The sequence below is a fragment of the Lingula anatina genome, chromosome 5 (genome assembly GCF_051362555.1).
Source record: "Lingula anatina isolate TDL-2025a chromosome 5, LinAna3.0, whole genome shotgun sequence".
NCBI lineage: Eukaryota > Metazoa > Brachiopoda > Lingulata > Lingulida > Lingulidae > Lingula > Lingula anatina.
This window is the reverse complement of record NC_141771.1, coordinates 16,482,218-16,501,676: the sequence shown is the minus strand read 5'-3', so window position 1 is coordinate 16,501,676 and position 19,459 is coordinate 16,482,218. Positions and strand designations below refer to the sequence as shown.

The following is a 19,459-nucleotide window of genomic DNA, read 5'->3' as shown; positions in this document are numbered from 1 at the left end:
TTAACATAACTTTCACATCTATAAGGCCCTTTAACAAAACTTGCACGAACCAGGAAGACGTGTTCTAGGTCGTATCAAATTCATCCGAATTGGGTCATTGAGCATTTAACGGAATTTTTAATAAAGCAGTGACTTAAGAGGAATTTGGTATATTTGTGACTGCAAAATATAAATCGACAATATACACACACTGGACAAAAGAAGTGTCACCCCCTAACTCAGAGTGATAAAAGTAGGCAGATCTTGGGTACTTATAATGCCTGGTCTACTTATAATGTGACTAATTTTGATGTCCAGGTTGTCAAAGCTCGACACTGCTTGTCAGTTGACAACACAGTGGAACAATTTCACACATAAGAATGTGTCTGTGAAAATTGCTAGGCGTCGGTTACATGCTCAGAGAGTGTACAACAGGGTAGCAAGACTGAAACCTCTTATATCGTTACAAAACAGGCAACGTCGAGTAAACTAGGGTCAACAGGATTTGGAACTGGACAGTTCATGACAGTTGGTCCTATATATTTTTTTCTGATGAGTGTCGCTTTGGTCTGACCTCTGATGACATACGGGTACTATGCTGGCAAACTGCTGGTAAAGCATTTGAACCACATGCACTGAATTTTCGAACCTGGAACAGCTTATTCATCATGGTGTGGGGCTGCATCAGCATCCATGGCTTGGGCAAATTGATAGTGGTTAATGGAAACATGAATCACTAGAAACATATTGATGTTTTGGGGTCAGGTTTGCTCTCATCTATTACTAACATGTTTGGTGACAGGAATTATCCATTTGTTCACCAGGATGACAATGCTCCTTGTCACAGGCCCAGAGCAGTTGATGATTGGTTTGACCAACAGGACATTCGCAGGGTGATGTGGCCTGCCCAGAGTCCGGATGCGAACATAAAAGAAAATGTGTGGCATGATATGTCAAAACTTTTTACAAATGCCCGTCTAACCAGCAGAGAAACTCTGTTATATTCAGTGTTTCATGCTTGGGCCAGCGTAAGCCCTGAACGCATCAGACAATTATATGAAACCTTGCTTCGTAGAGTGGCACCTTTCATTAGGTCGCGTGGCTATGCCACTAAGTACTAATTTTGGACTTGAAACTGCATATTTTGGTAGAATGTATATTTTGCTCTCATTTTGTGATTTTTTGTGAAATTTGATGTTAAGGAAATGATACCAGGAGCATATCATTCCACAGTCATTTATCTCCCCCATAGTATTGGCTCAGTAGGGGTGACACTTCTTTTGTCCAGTATATATATATATATATATATATATATATATATATATATATATATATATATATATATATATATGTCAAAGACCCGGATCAAATCTAGTCCCATGCATAAAAAGCCCAGACCCCATGTTTATTACGCCCTGGCTGGGTCCATTCCTTATGGTGTTTTTGCATTGTTAACAGCATAATGGACAATTTAAGTGACCAAATTAATTGACCGAGTGTGTGGCGTGTGCAGTGGATATCTTAGATCAAGGCACAAATGAATCCCATCTTTAATTTAACATAATTTTAGTAAATGTTACTTAATCAGTCTACATGTATTTTCTTTAAACATTAAACATCTTTAAAAGTATCATCCTCTAATGTATTTTACAAATCACAGGTAATGAAATACAAGTATATCTCAAATGCCACACCTGTAAGTATCATAATATGTACCTTGATCTAGGACATCCCCTTCACATACCATCTACTAATTCTGAGACTTTCCTTCGTTAATATTACCGTTTAAACAATATCTACGTTACAATGTAGTAAAGCAACAGATTCTGATACATATACAAAGCAGTGATTTTATTTTACACATTAGATACACTTGCACTTACCATATATTTTAAAACAAACTGTTATTTATAGGTGTTTTTTCTCCCCATGTCTTTATATAAAGAAAAACGAATGCTAGCTGTTTCCAAAACTGTAGAGCTAATGGCTTAATGTAGAGAAATCCTGTTCGTTTAAATTCAACATGTATAACAGTGTAGCTAGTACAAAAGAAAAATATGGCATATGCATACATACATCCGTCCATACAGTCCCAACTTTCCACTCCCCGGTATGACAAGGGGGTAAAATCAAGCGCCTGATTCTCACGTTGGAAATAATAAAAGAAGGCTATAAATGATATAGGGAAATGAAATATCATTATATAAATTAAATATAACACACGGGTCCATTCTGACTTCCTACTATCGGGGAAATAAGCACTACAATTACTATGCTGGCGATAAGCACTATGTGCACTATTTAGAAAATGAACACAAATGCAAAAAAAAAAAAAAAAAAAAAAAATGATATAGAGATGTCACCTGATACAAAACGAAAATACATCATTCATAGTTTGATATATCAGACAATACCAATTATTCTTTTTTATTTTTTCTATACAAGTTGTCATATATAATGTGTGGTTTTTACAGCATTTCAGTGTCGTCACCTTCACCACCATGCACAAGTTGATTATTTACGTCAAGAATATCATCCATGAGACGTCTCCAAAACATACGCTGTCCAGTTTGAGAGCCAGACCATTTTACATAGCCTCTTGCTTTGATGAATTTTCGAAGTGATTTCGTCATGGCATCAAACGGAACCGTTTGAAACATGACTGGTATCACTGAATTGTAGCCGCGAGCCAATGACATTTCAAACTCAAATTCACACCACGAGTTAAGCACGGAGTTTTCTGATAGAACGAGAACTGTCTTCCTGCTGTTATCCACAGCTTCGACGATAGCTTCAGCCAGAGATGCTCCACCAATGAAATCCCTCTGATCTATAATGACGTCAAGCTCGTTCTCCTCTTCTAAATGACGTAAAAGTTCATTCACTACCCACTGGTCATCACCATCATCGTATGAAATGTACACGTGACCAGGCGGGGTTGCAATGAAGCCTTGTCTACGTAACCGGCGTCGAAGTAGATATAGTCGATATCTAAAATATAAGACGCATTTGATAATTAAACTGAGCTTTTTTCACATGAAGAAAAAAAAACATTTAAAGATTATTCTCCTGTACGTGTTTATGACAGAGTTTGTACAATAATATTTGGTGCATTTTATATACATTTTTATTAACATGTTGCAGTCTCTCTCATTCTTTTTCTCTCATCACACACACACACACACACACACACACACACACACAAACACACACACACGCACACACACACACACCCACACACACACACACACACATAATTCACAACTATGATGTCATAATCACATCCGTAACCACATAAACCCTGAATATAACACATACTTGATATTCCAGCGATATATGTACGCTGCTACTAAACCGCATGTCACACCAAGGATACTAGAAAGGGAGATCCCGAGAGACAGCCACTGATTTGGACTTTTTATCTGATAGCCAATACCACATTTCTCACGAAGTTCATTTAGTGTATTCCGCAGACCTGTTTTTGAACCATTCATGGGGCAATCGGAGTCGTTGGAAAATGTAACTGTCATATTTGCAAAAATAAGCCATTGAAGAAATTCCTCCCCATCGCAAAGGGTGCAGTCCAGACGATTGTTCGTCATATTCAAATGAATACTTAAGCTAGAATTTAGTTTCTCAATATTTTCCATCTCTTCTGATGAAAACGACTGTAGTTTGTTGTTGCTCAGATCTATGTATTCCACAGACACGAAATTAACCATACTGAACGACACCGTATTCAGGTAATTGCCGTGCAGCACCAGCCGTTGAAGGGAGACAAGGTGTTCAAAAAAGTTCTTAGGGATGGTCCTGATCTCATTCAGTGATAAATCCAAAAACTCTAAGCTTGGGAGTTTTACTGGAAGTATCCCACCCTCACTTATTAAAGGTCCTAGTTTGTTGTCACCAAGATTTAGGGACCTCAACGATGGAAAGTGACCATTGAAAAAATCTCTTGGAAGACAGTTGAGGATATTATGGGAAACATCGAGATGCTCCAAAGTGTCCAATCCATAAAACACATAATGGATATAACGGATACCAATGCCTTCCATCCTAAAAAAGCGAAGATTATTTGGATAAAAATATAAGTTCCCTTTAAAGACGCACGAAACAGAAAGTTTATTGTCCAAAATTGGCCACCAACTAATCGAAAGGAATTCAATATTAATAGGAAGAGAAAATCGAAAAATTGGTGATGGCACGTCTTTTACATTTAACAAGCTTGGAACGTATTTTTTAAGTTTGAATGACGGGTGGCCTTTCCATAAAGAAGGCGTTAAGTCACATTGTTTATAGGCCGTATCTTTGTTTCTCAAGTTATTGTCGATCCTCATGTACTTCAAGTTCCCTACCAGTGCTGAAAAATGCATAAAATAGCCAAAGAAATTTCCAGAAATTTCCTTTCCATTTAATGGGAAAGAGACAATAAGATTATTCGACAGATCTAGATACTCCAAATTCGGAAAATAATACAAGTTATACAGGTCAAATTCTTCTATGGTGTTGTGAATCAATTCTAGTGCTTTCAATGACGTATTTTCTAAGCATTTGAATGCTGTCCCTGATATCCTCCATTGTGAGGAAGAACTTAGGAAAACATTTTTTGTGCGAATAGTTTCAATTGATGTGTTGTTCTCTAAGCCGCAAATAAAATCTTCTTCATTCTGCGACGACAGAAAAGAACTACACTCCAGATATAATTCTTTTAAACGTGGAAAAATAGATAACATATCTGGTTCTGCACGGTTAATGTCATAGCCAATAAAAGCAAGTTTTTCGATTGAGCAGTTTTTTAACCACAAGAAAGCATTTTTTTGCAACTGTGTCACAGCACTTGAATGCATTTTGAAAACCAGCGTCTTCAGAGACGATAGGTTACTATATCCAGGACCAAATGATACATTTCCATGAGGCAAATAAGATAAAAACAACTCCTCCAACTTGTGTAATGGCGCTATTGTGCGATCTATGTAATCTTGTTGAACATGTTTACCCGAACCCATTCCACCAATATGAAGGGTTTTCAACGAGGTTAATTCACGGAACAAAGTTGGAGGGAAGGCATTATAGTCGATATTCATACCTGGATGAATAGGAAACAGATTCAAATATCCCAATGCCTTTAAACCCGCAAAACTGTTCTCGTTGAACGCTGTTATGTCATTTCCTCCAAGGTAAAGTGTGTTTAGATTCTCCAGATGACTTAATGTATATGGCGGTATTTCAGAAAGACCGATGTTTCGTAGGTCTAAGACTGTTGTATTACGTGGAATCCCCAGGGGTATGGATCTGATGGACCTCCCTGAGCAATCAACTGTGTGGTTGGATGGGGGCGTGCTATAACAGCGGCATTCCTTTGGACACTGTTCTACAAAACTGTCTCCATCAACACTACTACACGTAGTACCGTTGCAAAAGAGCAACAAAAATAATATAATGCAAAGGTATCCCCCTGGTGCTTCTGTTGCAATATACATGATTTGTATCTAGCTTTATAGTGTTGATACCAGTATGGTACTACTCTCGTGACTACTGCGCACAGAGTGACGTTGACAGTGTCGTGTTATATGCTAAAATGCTTTATGAGGCTCAGTGTTCAATTGTCATGCAAGCACACTTTTTCTAACTTCCTAAATATTCCTCTTTTCAGTGAGTCCTAACCTTTTATGCCTAACGAACATGAACATAAAGCCGCCACAGTATTCGTTTCCTATGGCCAATTCATTCTTAAGTGCGTGTTAGTATTTCTATTCTAAATAAGAATGATCTACATAGTGTTAGCTTTATTGTTGAATGGTATTTACCGTGTTCGGTTAATCTTCCCGAAAGGGAATTCCCTTTGAAGTTCAGCAAACTTCCTTCTTGGCCATTCCATATAACAAAGTACCTGTATAACGGTTGATTGATTTCTAAAAAAGGTTCCGGCGAATATGTTTAACCTTCCAGTAAGATTCAATTACACAACATTAAGAATATGACCTCGGTGGTGTATTTGCGTTAAAAGTAGGGGTGGTGATATTTAAGATATTTTACTGCAGCGACAGACACTGCTTGAGGAATCTCAGGGGATTGTGGCTTTTAAGGATCTGAAAAGGTAATTCAGTTGTGACCAAGTCTGTCAGAGTGAACAGACGAAACAGTCAACAGGTAAATAAAATTTCAGGATCTAGCATAAATGAAACCTTTCTGACTATCAATACCTGCATGGTTCTCTGTGATGACCGCACACAGAGAGGTGTTGATAGTGTCGTGTTATATGCCAGAAAACCTTATGTGGCCTAGTGCTCAGTTAACTGGCCAGCTTTCCCTTAGCTGTCATGTGCTTCTAACGCCCTATCTATCCGAGTTTTACAGGTGGTTTTGCCTTTCCTTGCCTTATAATGAGTATGAACATAAAGCTGCAACATCATCCGTTTCAAAGGGCCAATTCAATTTTGAGTACGTGTTAGTATTTCTACTCTGAATAAGAATGATAAACTTAATGTGAGGATATGTGTTGAACGGTGTTTGATTTAGCTTCCTGAAAGAGTATTCCCCTTCAAGTTCAACAAGCTACCTGATTGGCTATTCTCTATGACAAAGTACAAGAAATATTTTAGCAAGATTGGGGAAGGGGTGGAAAACTCCCTTGGTGCTACAAAAAACACTATAAATACAAAGGGAGTCCCCTTACTGTAAATGGTCCTTGCTAAGAATAGGAGTTTTTTTTTTTGTTTGTTTTTTTTTTTTGGAAAATCAATCTGACTTTCAGCGGTAAAGCCAAAAATAAGCCCATATCTGGAGAAGAAGAATCATCATCTATTTCAGCTGAAGTATTTTATCGTCGCGTTTTTGTACCTCAGTAGCATTATTTTCCAGCACCTGTAGTAATTCTGATTTTTCCCTGGACGGTTGTTTGCATTTCTTCATAAGTTAATTTACCTCTCACACTCTCACACCACTTATGCCATGGTTATGAAACAAGCGAACGAGGAATTTTAGTTCTTTAGTTTGCAAATTTAAGATGCTGTTTTAACCTGATTACTCAAAATCCCCTTAATACGCAGTTTGAATTTTTACGTAAAAAATCGAAAAAAAATGCGAAGAATTTCCCCTTGGCATTGCCTTTAACACAACCGCTATGAAAAGGGCTGAGCGCCATGTCTTTTGTTGTCAACATTAAAGTTTTTACACTGTATTGTTGCATCACCGTATCTTTTAAGTGGTTCCTTTTAGTTATCGGCAGGTGGAGCAAAGTTAATATTTTCACATCTACCTGGTTAAATTTAAGGGAGTATCAGTTGATTGAGGAAAGAATTTGATATACCACACAGAGCGTTTTAAACCTTTGGAGATGAGCCAATCAGGTTATCCCAGGATTGTTTGACAGGAAGTCTTCATTGTTCATTTAGAGAAAAAAACAGACGCACAAAGGGAATGGCAGGATTCTTTCAAACATATGACGAGGTACACGAAACCTTCATTTTTAGAATCTTTAACAAAAGATGCATGAACCAGGAAGTCGTTCTAAGTGAAACTTAATAGAATTCGTATGAATAAGGGAAAAGACAGCAGGTCCAACGCCTGGTGGGAATCAGGAAGGTTTGGAATATGGTTATGGTACCAGAGATAAATTCTCCCAGATTAAAAGCGGCAAATTATCAATCAACATACTGTATATATATATTGTGTCTATCAATTTATTTCTTTTATCCATTCTTATACTGCACGAGACGGGGAAGATAACTTAAACTCTCTTCAGGTACTTTTCTAGCACTGATGCGCCCAGCAAAGTTCATGCATAGGGTCATCTTCATTACGCTCGCTATATATGAGAAGTGAATAAGGTGAGAGAGCGGGAAGGTATTGGGGGGGGGGGGGGGGGGGGGGGTTACGAGGAACAACGACTTACGCAGTTCAAAAGTCAACCGTAGATATTTCAGCAGAATAAATCCTCTTGAGATTCAAGAGAAGGAGAAATAGAGCAGCAAAATCTGATTTTCGTTAGTCTTTTCTTAATGCACAGGGTCCGGGTTTGCTCTTTACTCAAATTACTAATCAATACAAATTTTCCAGCTGATACTAAACTCCATTCTATTCTTTCCTTGTCGGCGAGAGGGGGTGTTCACATTTTACAACACAAGGCAACATTTTCATGTTTTTCTGTAAATTGTGACCACGATTTGTGAAATAAACTGACTAATAGTAGCTTGTGCATATTTTTATAAAATTGCTCAAGTCGGACATCACTTCTTTTATTTTTGTCTGACAAATCGCGTAAAGAAATACACGTTTCGTCTAGAAAACAATGGCTGTATTCCCAGAGCTTTTAGATCGATCTATCCCCGCTGGGAGTCTCACTAGATTACTGTCAGATAATCCGGCTTAAATGTCCGTCCCGCCTACTACAAGCTGTAAGGGGGTAATTAACTTTGGTGTCCGCTCGGCTGACAGCTATCTAGCGTGAACCCCCGAGGGAGTTAGGTCGATCTAAAGTAGATCGATCTAATCTCTGGAAATGGGGTCAATGATGACGTTTACGCTTAAGTCAGGTTACTCAACATCCTCATTGAAATAGGACTAAACCGTTTTCAAAATTTTGCATTGAGTTTACATCCTGTTGACCCCAGTGACTGAAAGGCATTTGATTTCTATTTGGAGATACGACAGCAATAAAATAATTATTTATCAATCAGGATATCAGCGATTGTGCTGGGCGCTGTGACGTCTTCTCTATCGCAATGATAATTAAATGCCAAACCCTTTTCAGTTTGGACGAACTGCAGCTCCAAGGTAACATATTCAATCAAACTGATATATTTATTTATTTATTTATTTATTTATTTATTTATTTATTTATTTAACATCAATGTATTTGTAAACAATCCATTTCAATTTTCGTATTACATTGACTGGTGATTTATCTATTTCACTTATAGGAGGACCCTATACTTTTGACTCCATTTAAACTCATCCACATTACATTCTCTCCATTCATTTTGTCACTGGGGCTGCATAGTGACATATAATCTGCTTTTGTACTTATTCTGTTATTCAGAGTGCAGTAATATTGATAACATCAATCTTTGGTGAAGCATAAATGCATGACGTAAGAGACGGCGGGGAGGAGGGGGGCATGAGCGTAGGACCCACAGTGTAGGGGGGGGTAAGGGGGCATTTGCACCTCATTAGGCCAGATGTACACACACACACACACACACACACATATAGGCCTATTTATAATAATCCTTAACGTGGAGATGCAAAAGCGTGATGCTTTGACAAATTGCAAAAAATTAATTAACCCCATGTGCTCGGTTTCGAGGGACTCGTGAGTAATGAGTAGTAAATGAAAGAACCCCATTTCCTTCCCTCTCTCATTTGAATCCAGCACCCATCCACGGCCAATCAATTATTCAGATATCAACCCACTGGCATACATTGAATCGACTCTATGTACAAGATGTGCAGCCTTCGTCTTTTCACCCCAAACTAGCTGGCCACGAATATCGGAAGCAAAAATCTTTAAAGAAACTGAATTGAAATTAACGCAGGCCCGTATCCAGGGGGGGGGGGGGGGGGGGGGGGTGCTTGGGGGGGGGGGGGGGCGAGAGAACCGCCCCTTTTGCTGGGAAAAGGTCCACTCTGGGTAAAATTGGATCTAGGTACATGATGTTTTTATGGAAAAAAGGTCCACTTTTTCCGAAAACGAATCCCCCTTTTGAAATTGCTGGCTACGGGCCTGTAACGTCAATCAGATCGTAACATACATCAGTTATCTTTCCCCATTGTGAACGGAGATGAACATCTTCTTCCCATGCTGTCAACCTTGAGGCAAAGGGACTCGTGACACTTGACAAAGATGTCAGTTGACAGTTTCATGGTTAGCTCGGTGAGGTTAAGGGTGTACAGGGAAAAGGTAATTAATCATGGCTGATTATAGGATAAGATGTACGGGGTAGAAACTATGATTTAACTGCTAAAATGCACGTGATGGTGCAGAGATGGTTTTTGGACTTTGTTAATTCAACAAACACAGCATGTACGGTGTACGATTATCTTACACGACATTCATTCAACTTTGTGCAGCGATTGGCTTTCTAGTGATGGTAATGGGAAAATTGGCCTATAATAAATTCGGTAAGTTATTATTGTTAAGGCGTTTATAAGCACTGTATATAGGCCTACCTGTACATGTTAAGATTTGGCGATCTTAAAATCACGCAAGATTCAAGTTTGCACATCGCCATCGCTGTATAGGTATTTGTTGTTATTTATTTTAAGTAATAAAAATCAGAAATCCTGAATAATCACATTAAAATCAAAAGTATTTGAACACACGAGAGCGTTGAAAAGGTTATACAGAGACGGTTTCATTGTTTAATCCCTGGTAGCACACGTCTTCATCGATTTCTGTCTGGCGGTTGATCTATTCGCCACCAATTTCAACGTTCGTCTTATACTGGGGCAAGCTTATGAGAATGTTAAAAAGGTTTACTTTTAATGTAGCATGATCAGTACAAATATTATAAAATATCTTGACATTCGCTCAGTGTTTCATTATATTTGATGTTGAGTAGGATAGCTACATGTTAATGAAATAGTGTGTGTTTGTGTGGGTGTGCGTGAGAGAGAGAGAGAGAGAGAGAGAGAGAGAGAGAGAGATTCTGAGTGTGTGTGTGTGTAAGAGAAATAGAGAGAAAGACAGAGAGGAGTCCTTAAAATCCTTAAGTCGTTTTTTAAGTATTTTTCTGTTTCATGTTACAGGCACCATACCAACTACACTGTATTGAATTTTAAAGGGTATTTAAGGGGAAAAAAGATTTTACAAGTCTTGTTTATCTAACCCTTCCACTTTTATAACTTCCCACATTCAACGGTGTTAAAACATTTTCAGATGCATCAACAGACAGGCTGTCACTGCAAAAATACAAAAAGGTGGGAACTGAATTCATTTTGATACAGTGGCCAAGCATACTTTTTATGAAAATGGCTTACGTTAAATTGTATAATTATTAATTTTTACTCTTATATGGTATAAAATCTGATTTTTACCCCTAGGAAGTCCCAAAGTAATTAGACATGTAAATACATAATATATAATATATTATGTCTTAAGTTCTGACCTCTTCCGAGCACAGACAGTACATTTATTCCAACAGCCATTAAAATAAAATCATTTGCTGCTTTTATTTTACAGTCACTTATTAAACGTCTTAACCCCATTGCCGATGAATGGATAAAGCAGATGGCATTCAGAAGGCAACGATCAAAGTGGGCGTGTCAGAAATATGGTCAAGGGGCAAGGTCACGCGACAACCCGCCATCTATGGACGAGTTACGGTACCTCTGGGTTAGCGACGACTTGAAAATGATCTATTGCGAAAGACCGAAAGCGGCGAGCTCAAACTGGAAAAAGAGTATTCTAGCAGCCCTTGGTGTGAAGCTTGTCAAATCAAAATCGGCATCAATCCGCTTACATAGCGTAGAATTTCCTAAACATCTGCGGCTTCTGAGTACGTACTCCCAAGAGGAGATTAACCATCGACTGAAAACTTATTTCAAATTCTTCGTCGCTCGGCATCCTGCGGAACAACTGGTATCGGCGTACAGGAGTAAAATTGAGTACTGGTCTCCCAATAAACCACGGGCACTGTCACTAGTCGGAAATTACGTGAGAGAGCACTATAAACACCTGCCACCAATTTACCCGACCGATGTTCCCGGCGACGACGGAGAGCTCTATAAATATTTGAAAAAGAAAACGGCGACAGGGAATGACTTATGGCAAAGGGGACACAGATCCAATGTCACTTTTCGAGATTTCATACGGTACGTCGGGGAACACCCCGACCACATGGATAAACATTGGATTCCTTTCTCGAGGCAGTGCCACCCTTGTTACATAGACTACGACGCCACTGCATACATGAACACGTTGAACACCGACGCTGATAACATTCTTCGCTTGCTGACGGATGACAGAAAGATCAGCTTTCCGCGCAGGGAGAGATCGACGTGCACCAATTGCTTGACAACGGGGAGAATGTTCGGAGAAGTACACGAAGAAGAAATGGATCCGATTCGGCAAATCTATAGGTTAGACTGGGCTATTACCACTGGGCAGACTGAAGTAGAGAAATCACGTGAGATTGCACCGGAAAAATACACACTTAATTTACAATTGCTGTAAGTACTACCCATGGACTGTAAGATGGAAACATGTTACAACGGTGTCCCCTCTGATGATAGGGGCCTGTAAATAGTATACACAATTTAAGTATAATTAATTCAATAATTTTGTAACAGCTACTAGTCCGGTTGCTTAAGGCAAAAAAAAAAAAATGGCCAAATCGTGACACGGCGGATAAAAGCACCAAATTTTGCATGTGGGTACCTTTTGACATACTAAATCAAATTAGAGCCGTAGCCCACGGAAAAAGTTACCATTTGGCCAAAAAATCCAAAATGGCCGCCAATTTGTGAAATTCTGTAGAAATATATGCATACCTATGTTGATTTTTATCAAATAAAGTATTTTCTCAATGTTTTCCACATCCTTATTACCCATATTATGCATATATGTCAGATAACAAACGAGTGTCCTTGGACTTTTTGAAAATCCAAGATGGCCGCCGTATGGCGTAGGGATACTAGAACATGTACAAGGGTTTTCAACTAATGCCAACTAGGAAGATGCATTGCCCACTATCTAATTAATTTTGTTTCTGAGTGACTTATTACAGAAATAATATATTTTTGGTGAGTAACTAACCTTTATTCTCAGGCATTTCGAGAAAAATCCAAGATGGGCGCCATATCAAAGGAACACTATAGTATACACATAGGGCTTCTTCTGCCATGGAGATTTAATATTAATTGATAAATTAGGTTTGTTTCTGAGTATTTTCCACATCTTTTTAATCCACATACTGTAATATATATGTGGTGAGAATGTTATGTGTATCCTTTTTGAAACAAAACAAAATGGCTGCCATTAGTATAGAAGGTGGGGTTAAGTAAATACCTGCGAGAGATAGGCTTCCATATAAATGAAGCTAAATTCAGTTGTTTTTCTTTTATTATTATTATTATTATTATTATTATTATTATTATTATTATCCCATGATACATATCTGTTAGGTAATTAATGTCCATATTTGATCATTTTGGAGAAATCCAAGATGGCCTTCTTTTCCCCATAGGAAAACTGGTGCATTGGATTTTATAGGTACTTCTAAGGCAAATCAGGGTCATTATGATATTTTCTCAAAATACCTAAGGGTACACACTTGTTACCCACCCGATAGATATCTCAAAGTCCAAAAAGAATGTGGGAAATACCGAGAAACAAAATTCATTTTATATTGAACCCAATGTCTCTCTGGCACTAGTTGACTGTACTATTCCTATTGTGAATTGCAGCAATCTTAAATTTTCTCAAATACGCAAGATGCACACTTGCTACACACCAGATTTATAAAGAGTAAGCTTAATAAGGATGTCAACGTGTTTGAACATCAAACAGCCTTATTTCATGTTGGAATCAATGTGTGAACTGTTCTATTAATTGACACCTATGTGCATTTGAATTATATATTCCTATCGCAACTGGCAGCTATCTTGGGTTTTCTCCGAATAGTACTCAAGGATACATACACTTTCTACACACACAGAGTCTTTCATAAGGATAAATAGGATATGAAAGGGAAAATGTTTAAAAGCAATCTAAAGTTAACTATATTTAAATTGTACTCATTGTATCTCTGGCATCATTTGATTATGTGTAAGAATATTCTAATGACAAAAGGCAGATATCTTGAATTTTTTAAGAATACCAAAAGATACACACATACTACAGACGAGGTTTACATCATAGGGGTAATAATAAATGGAAAGAAAAACGTAAATAATTTTTAAAACAAACCCATGGTAATGTAATTGTATAATGAACCACTTGCAGCAATTGAATATCCAAGGATGCACACTATTTACCCACCAGATATATATCATAGGACTAATATAAGGATGGGCAAAACTTGATAAGCAACACAATTTCACCCCGGTAGTAGATGAAAAGCCATGGATGTGCAGTTGTAATTCCAGTAGTATTCCTATGGCCAATGACGGCCATCTTGGATTTTCTCAAAATGATCAAATATGCACATTTATTACCTGCTCGATATGTATCACAGTGTAATAATAATGTGTAAAACACTGAAAAAATAAACTGAATTTGATAGTGAATTATGTTTTTCCTAGCTGGCATTAGTTCTAACCCTTTGTAATACTAGAAGAATTCCTATGACATATATCGGCCATCTTGGATTTTCTAAAAATGCCCAAGAATACATATTAGTAACTCACCACATACATATTGTGTGGGTGGAAAGGATGTGGAAAACACTCTGAAACAAACTTAATTTGATAGTGGAAAATTAATCTTTCCAGTTGCCATTAGTTGAATCCCCCATATACTGGAATTCCTGTGGCACATGGCAGCCATCTTGGATTTTCCAAAATGCCCAAGAACACTTCGTAGTTACTCACCACAAACATATTATGTGGGTAACAAAAATCTGAGAAACAGACTTAATTTAATAGTGGACAACTTATCTTTCTAGCTGGTATTAGTTGTGCACTATATTCCTATAGCTGTTTCTATGGCATATGACAGCCATCTTGGATTTTTTCAAAAAGTCGTGGGAAACTTGTTTGCTATCTGACATATATGAATAAAATGGGTAATTAGGGTGTGGAAAACTCTGAGAAAATAATTTATTTGATAAAAATAAACATGGGTATGTACATATTTCTAAAGAATTCCATAAATTGGCGGCCATTTTGGATTTTTTGACCAAACGGTAAATTGTTTAAGAGGGCTACGGCTCTAATTTGATTTAGAATGTCAAAAGGTAACTACATGCCAAATTTGGTGCTTTTATCCTCCGTGTCACGATTTTTTCCTTAAGCCACTGGACTATACCCAGTAGACCTTGTGGTCAGAGTTTGAAGAAAGGGTGGACCTATAAGATTAGGTAAAGACGCGTGTACATGCTAAAAAGAAAAAAAAGGGTTTTTTTATCTCAGGGGAACAACGCGCGCTAGCTTTTTTTTTTTTTTTTTTTTTTTTTTTAGTAAGATTAACTTTTCTGGAAAATTCCCTTAGAGACCACTTCTGTATCCTACACAACACTGTTAAGAAAATAACCTATCTGCATGCATAAACCGGGACATGAGTACTAAATTTCTGTTGTTAACGTCACAAGTGAAATTCACATAGAACTGTATAAGTGCTCTACACACCCAAAATACATAACCGTTATCTTATCCGAGACTGGGAAAATTAATACCTGTGATGAGTACTCAGTTTCTTTACCCGAGGCACACACAAGCAGGTGTATAAGTTTTTTTTTTTTTTCAAATGTGCGTGTCTGTGTATGCGCGTTGTGCGCACACGATGCTACCAAGTCACAAATACGGTGATGGCGCACACGTACGTGTTCATCGTTCACGTTGAAAATTTAATGGTGGTGAAATAGACATTGCTTGCATACTGGCGGCGTAAGAAATGCGTAGTTGCGTGCGTATTTTAGAATGGGTGCGCAAGTCGCATTGTGTTTGTAAAAACTTCAACTTATATCAAAATGTGTTAGGCTTTTCACTGCATCATTTAGTAGTGACGTAAAAATACGACATACACCAGGAATTCATATTAAGTTTAAGAGATAACAAAATTCTGTGGCAAACCGGTTAGTAGGCTTGTTAAGGACCAAAAAATGGCCATACGCTGCATTTTGTAGTACAAATGTCTAACTTCGCATAAATGTTCCTTGGGCCAAAAGAAAATTTTTTATCCAAAGAGACGCCCTCTATCGATACATTAATTAGCATAAATTATGCAAATTAGGTGCCAAAATATATAATATTTCATATTTCCATTAATTTTTGGCCTAGAAACATGTATAGATTATCAAACCTGACTAAATTAGGGACAAGGAACCCATTTTTGATCATTTGGAAGCAATTGGTGGCCATTTTGTGCCTCAAATCCAAGATGGCCGCCACCCGCCATTTTGAAAGTGGACATAATTTTGCTATTTTATGTTGAATTTTGAAGCGTTTGGTCTATATATATTTGATATAAATATCGATTCCTACTATTTTGGGGCTGAAAAAGTCATTTTTGATATTGTTTTGGTGATAGTAGGTGATTTGAATGGACAAAGAGGGTGTTTTAAGTGCCTACCACATATGTGTGAATGCTGCAAAACCATGGATATTGATAACCCGTATTCAAATATTTCTCAATGCGATTTTTTGTTATATATCATCGCTACTGGACTATATTATGAGCAAAAAAAAACAAATTTTTATCATTATGGAGGCTATTGGTGGCCGTTTTATCCCTCAAATCCAAGATGGCCGCCAAAAACCATTTTGAACTTGAGCATAATTCGCTATTTTGAAACTACATGTATTACATCTTTGTAAATGAGTAATACGTCGTTTTATATTATTTTCTGGTGCAGAATACATTATCTGTTTCATAAAATGTGAGTACAAACTATTTTATTCTCCAAAACGAATATGCATGTAGGCTCAAGTCGTCAAATAGACTTACATGTGCCATGTAGTCTAATTAGTACAAAATGTTTTATAAAATCATAAAGAGCTTGAAACAAGTGTAAGAGACCAAAATGGCTTAATTAAAGGTAAAGAACACATACTTGGTGCTTTGGAGACAATTGGAAGCCATTTTGATCCTCAAATCCAAAATGGCCGCCAGTCACAATTTTGAAATAGGGATAAGGCATAACTCATCAATTTGAAGCTATTGCTCTTACACGAGCATGTTATACATCGTTTCTTATCATTTGGGTTGTAGAAGTCATGTGTCTTATCTCTTCTGAGATATAATACAAAAAGAAAATATTAAAAGGCTCCAACACCAATACAGGCTTACGTCTTCACCTTCGCTTGTATACGTCTTGAAGTCAAATTTGTGCAAAAATATGTTATATAACAATTTTAAAATGGTTTTGCCAGACACAGATTAAGTGCAAGAGACCAGCATGGTGGATTCAACTTAATGGAGACTACTGTTAGCTATTCTGTTGTTCATATCCAAGAGCCTGTCTCTATTTTAAAATTATGGCATAATTTATCTTTTTTGAGCTGTTGGACTTACATATGATCGTAATACATCAATTATTACTATTTTGGAAGTACATAATAATTTCTGGTGTTACTCTGGTGACAGAGGATAATAAAAAAGGCATAAGGTGTTTTAAGATGATTCCAAGATAAATATTCCTGTAGTTGTCATATACTGTAGATGTTTTGTGCTTGTTCGTCCATTGGAAACAATGAGAACTATGTAGTCGCCTTATGGATTTCTATTGGTAGTGAGATGACTTGTCTGGCCAAATCATGCTAGGAATGATCACTGGCACTGTCAACTAGGAAAAGAGGCTGATTCCTCGACTTCTTTGCTTTATCCCTCTTACCTTCCTGCGCAGCTGCTGCTTTCTAGTTGGTTTTGCAGATTCATTCTTTTGTGTAAAGATACCACTTTCCTCTGATGCGACATGTTCTCATGCATTAATGTTTCTCTGGAAACTGGATTCTATTATATTGTTTGGCTGTTTCTCATAGGACACTGACAAAACCTCAATTCTTACTAGCTGTTGTCTTATTGGCCTACCAGACCTGATCATGCATGTTTCTTTTTGCTGTGCTGCTGGATGATTTTGCAGACAAGATCTAGAGCTATTTCAAAGCAAAGTCCATTTGCTTGTCTTTCACGGACATTTACGCATCAACACAACTAACCAAGTTCCATAGTATTATAAGACGACACATTTTTCACCCTTCAAATCTTCTGGGCTATATTTAACATGCGAATGCAAGCCCCAGTGACTGGGACATAAATGTGCATGTGGCTTTTTGGTTAACATTGACCAGTAAAAGATTACTAATATAATACCACTATGTATATATATTTATTGCTTTCCTTTGAGTATTCAGTATATTTTAGTGGATGGTCACTTAAGATAAATCTAGATGATATATTTGAGCATGTGGTTTGGGTTCCACATTTTTGTAACAGACTCAACGAAACTCATCTTGGAATTTATTTTACAACCTTATATTACCTTTTTATTATCTTCTGTCACCAAATTAGCACTGGAAAATTACTTTTGAGCCCCAAGAATAGTGCCATTTTACCTAATACAAGCGAATGAGGGTCCCACAGTTCAAAGATTATAAATAACACCAAATTATTAAAATAGCGGCATGCAACCATCACTTGGTTTTGATCAAAATAATGGCTAAAAATTTTCCTCATGCGGTCAAAGATGTATTCTTTTGCTTTAATTCAGCCATTTTGTTTGCTGACACTTGTTTTATAGATCGGCAAAAGCATTTTTGTACTAATTGGATTACTCATTGTACATATAAACTGCAGGCCCATGTAGCAACTGAATCCTATATTTATTTGGAGGCTTATAAAAGTTTCTATTTACATTTTATGAAACCGAAAATGCATTCTGCTCCAGGAAATAATAAAAAATGACGTATGGCACGCTTAAGAAGGTGTAATAGTTTCAAAATGGTGAATAATGTTTAAATTGAAAATGGCGTATTAGGGCCATCTTGGATTTGAGGCACACATTTTAAGAAACAAATAATGTATTCTGCACCAGAAAATAATATAAAACGACGTATTACTCATTTACAAAGATGTAGTACATGTAGTTTCAAAATAGCGAATTATGCTCATGTTCAAAATGGTTTTGGCGGCCATCTTGGATTTGAGGGATAAAACGGCCACCAATGGCCTCCATAATGGTAAAAATGTGGGTTTTTTTTGCTCATAATATAGTCCAATAGCAATGGTATATATAACAAAAAATTGCATTGAGATATATTTGAATACGGGTTATCAATATCCATGGTTTTGCAGCATTCACACATATGTGGTAGGCACTTAAAACACCCTCTTTGTCCATTCAAATCACCTACTATCACCAAAACAATATCAAAAATGACTTTTTCAGCCCCAAAATAGTAGGAATCGATATTTATATCAAATATATATAGACCAAACGCTTCAAAATTCAACATAAAATAGCAAAATTATGTCCACTTTCAAAATGGCGGGTGGCGGCCATCTTGGATTTGAGGCACAAAATGGCCACCAATTGCTTCCAAATGATCAAAAATGGGTTCCTTGTCCCTAATTTAGTCAGGTTTGATAATCTATACATGTTTCTAGGCCAAAAATTAATGGAAATATGAAATATTATATATTTTGGCACCTAATTTGCATAATTTATGCTAATTAATGTATCGATAGAGGGCGTCTCTTTGGATAAAAAATTTTCTTTTGGCCCAAGGAACATTTATGCCAAGTTAGACATTTGTACTATAAAATGCAGCGTTTGACCTCTTAACAAGCCTACTAGGTGTCATTAATAAAAAATAATAAAAA

The 19,459-nt window shown here is 37.1% G+C and overlaps 2 protein-coding genes across 2 annotated transcripts; one reads left to right on the top strand and one right to left on the bottom strand.

Annotated features, from left to right (window-relative positions):
• Positions 1-1,813: 1,813 nt before the first annotated feature.
• Positions 1,814-5,858, bottom strand: LOC106171797 (toll-like receptor 4). Its single transcript, XM_013552265.3, has 2 exons — positions 3,298-5,858; positions 1,814-2,970 (listed from the first exon to the last, which is right to left on the bottom strand). Exons 1-2 carry the CDS (start codon positions 5,457-5,459, stop codon positions 2,448-2,450), a joined length of 2,685 nt encoding a protein of 894 aa, XP_013407719.2. The 5' UTR covers positions 5,460-5,858; the 3' UTR covers positions 1,814-2,447.
• Positions 5,859-10,614: 4,756 nt separating this feature from the next.
• LOC147761742 (carbohydrate sulfotransferase 11-like) lies at positions 10,615-12,268 on the top strand. The gene is made up of 2 exons (XM_087013648.1): positions 10,615-10,899; positions 11,162-12,268. Exon 2 carries the CDS (start codon positions 11,210-11,212, stop codon positions 12,152-12,154), a length of 945 nt encoding a protein of 314 aa, XP_086869774.1. The 5' UTR covers positions 10,615-10,899; positions 11,162-11,209; the 3' UTR covers positions 12,155-12,268.
• The last annotated feature ends 7,191 nt before the right edge of the window (positions 12,269-19,459 follow it).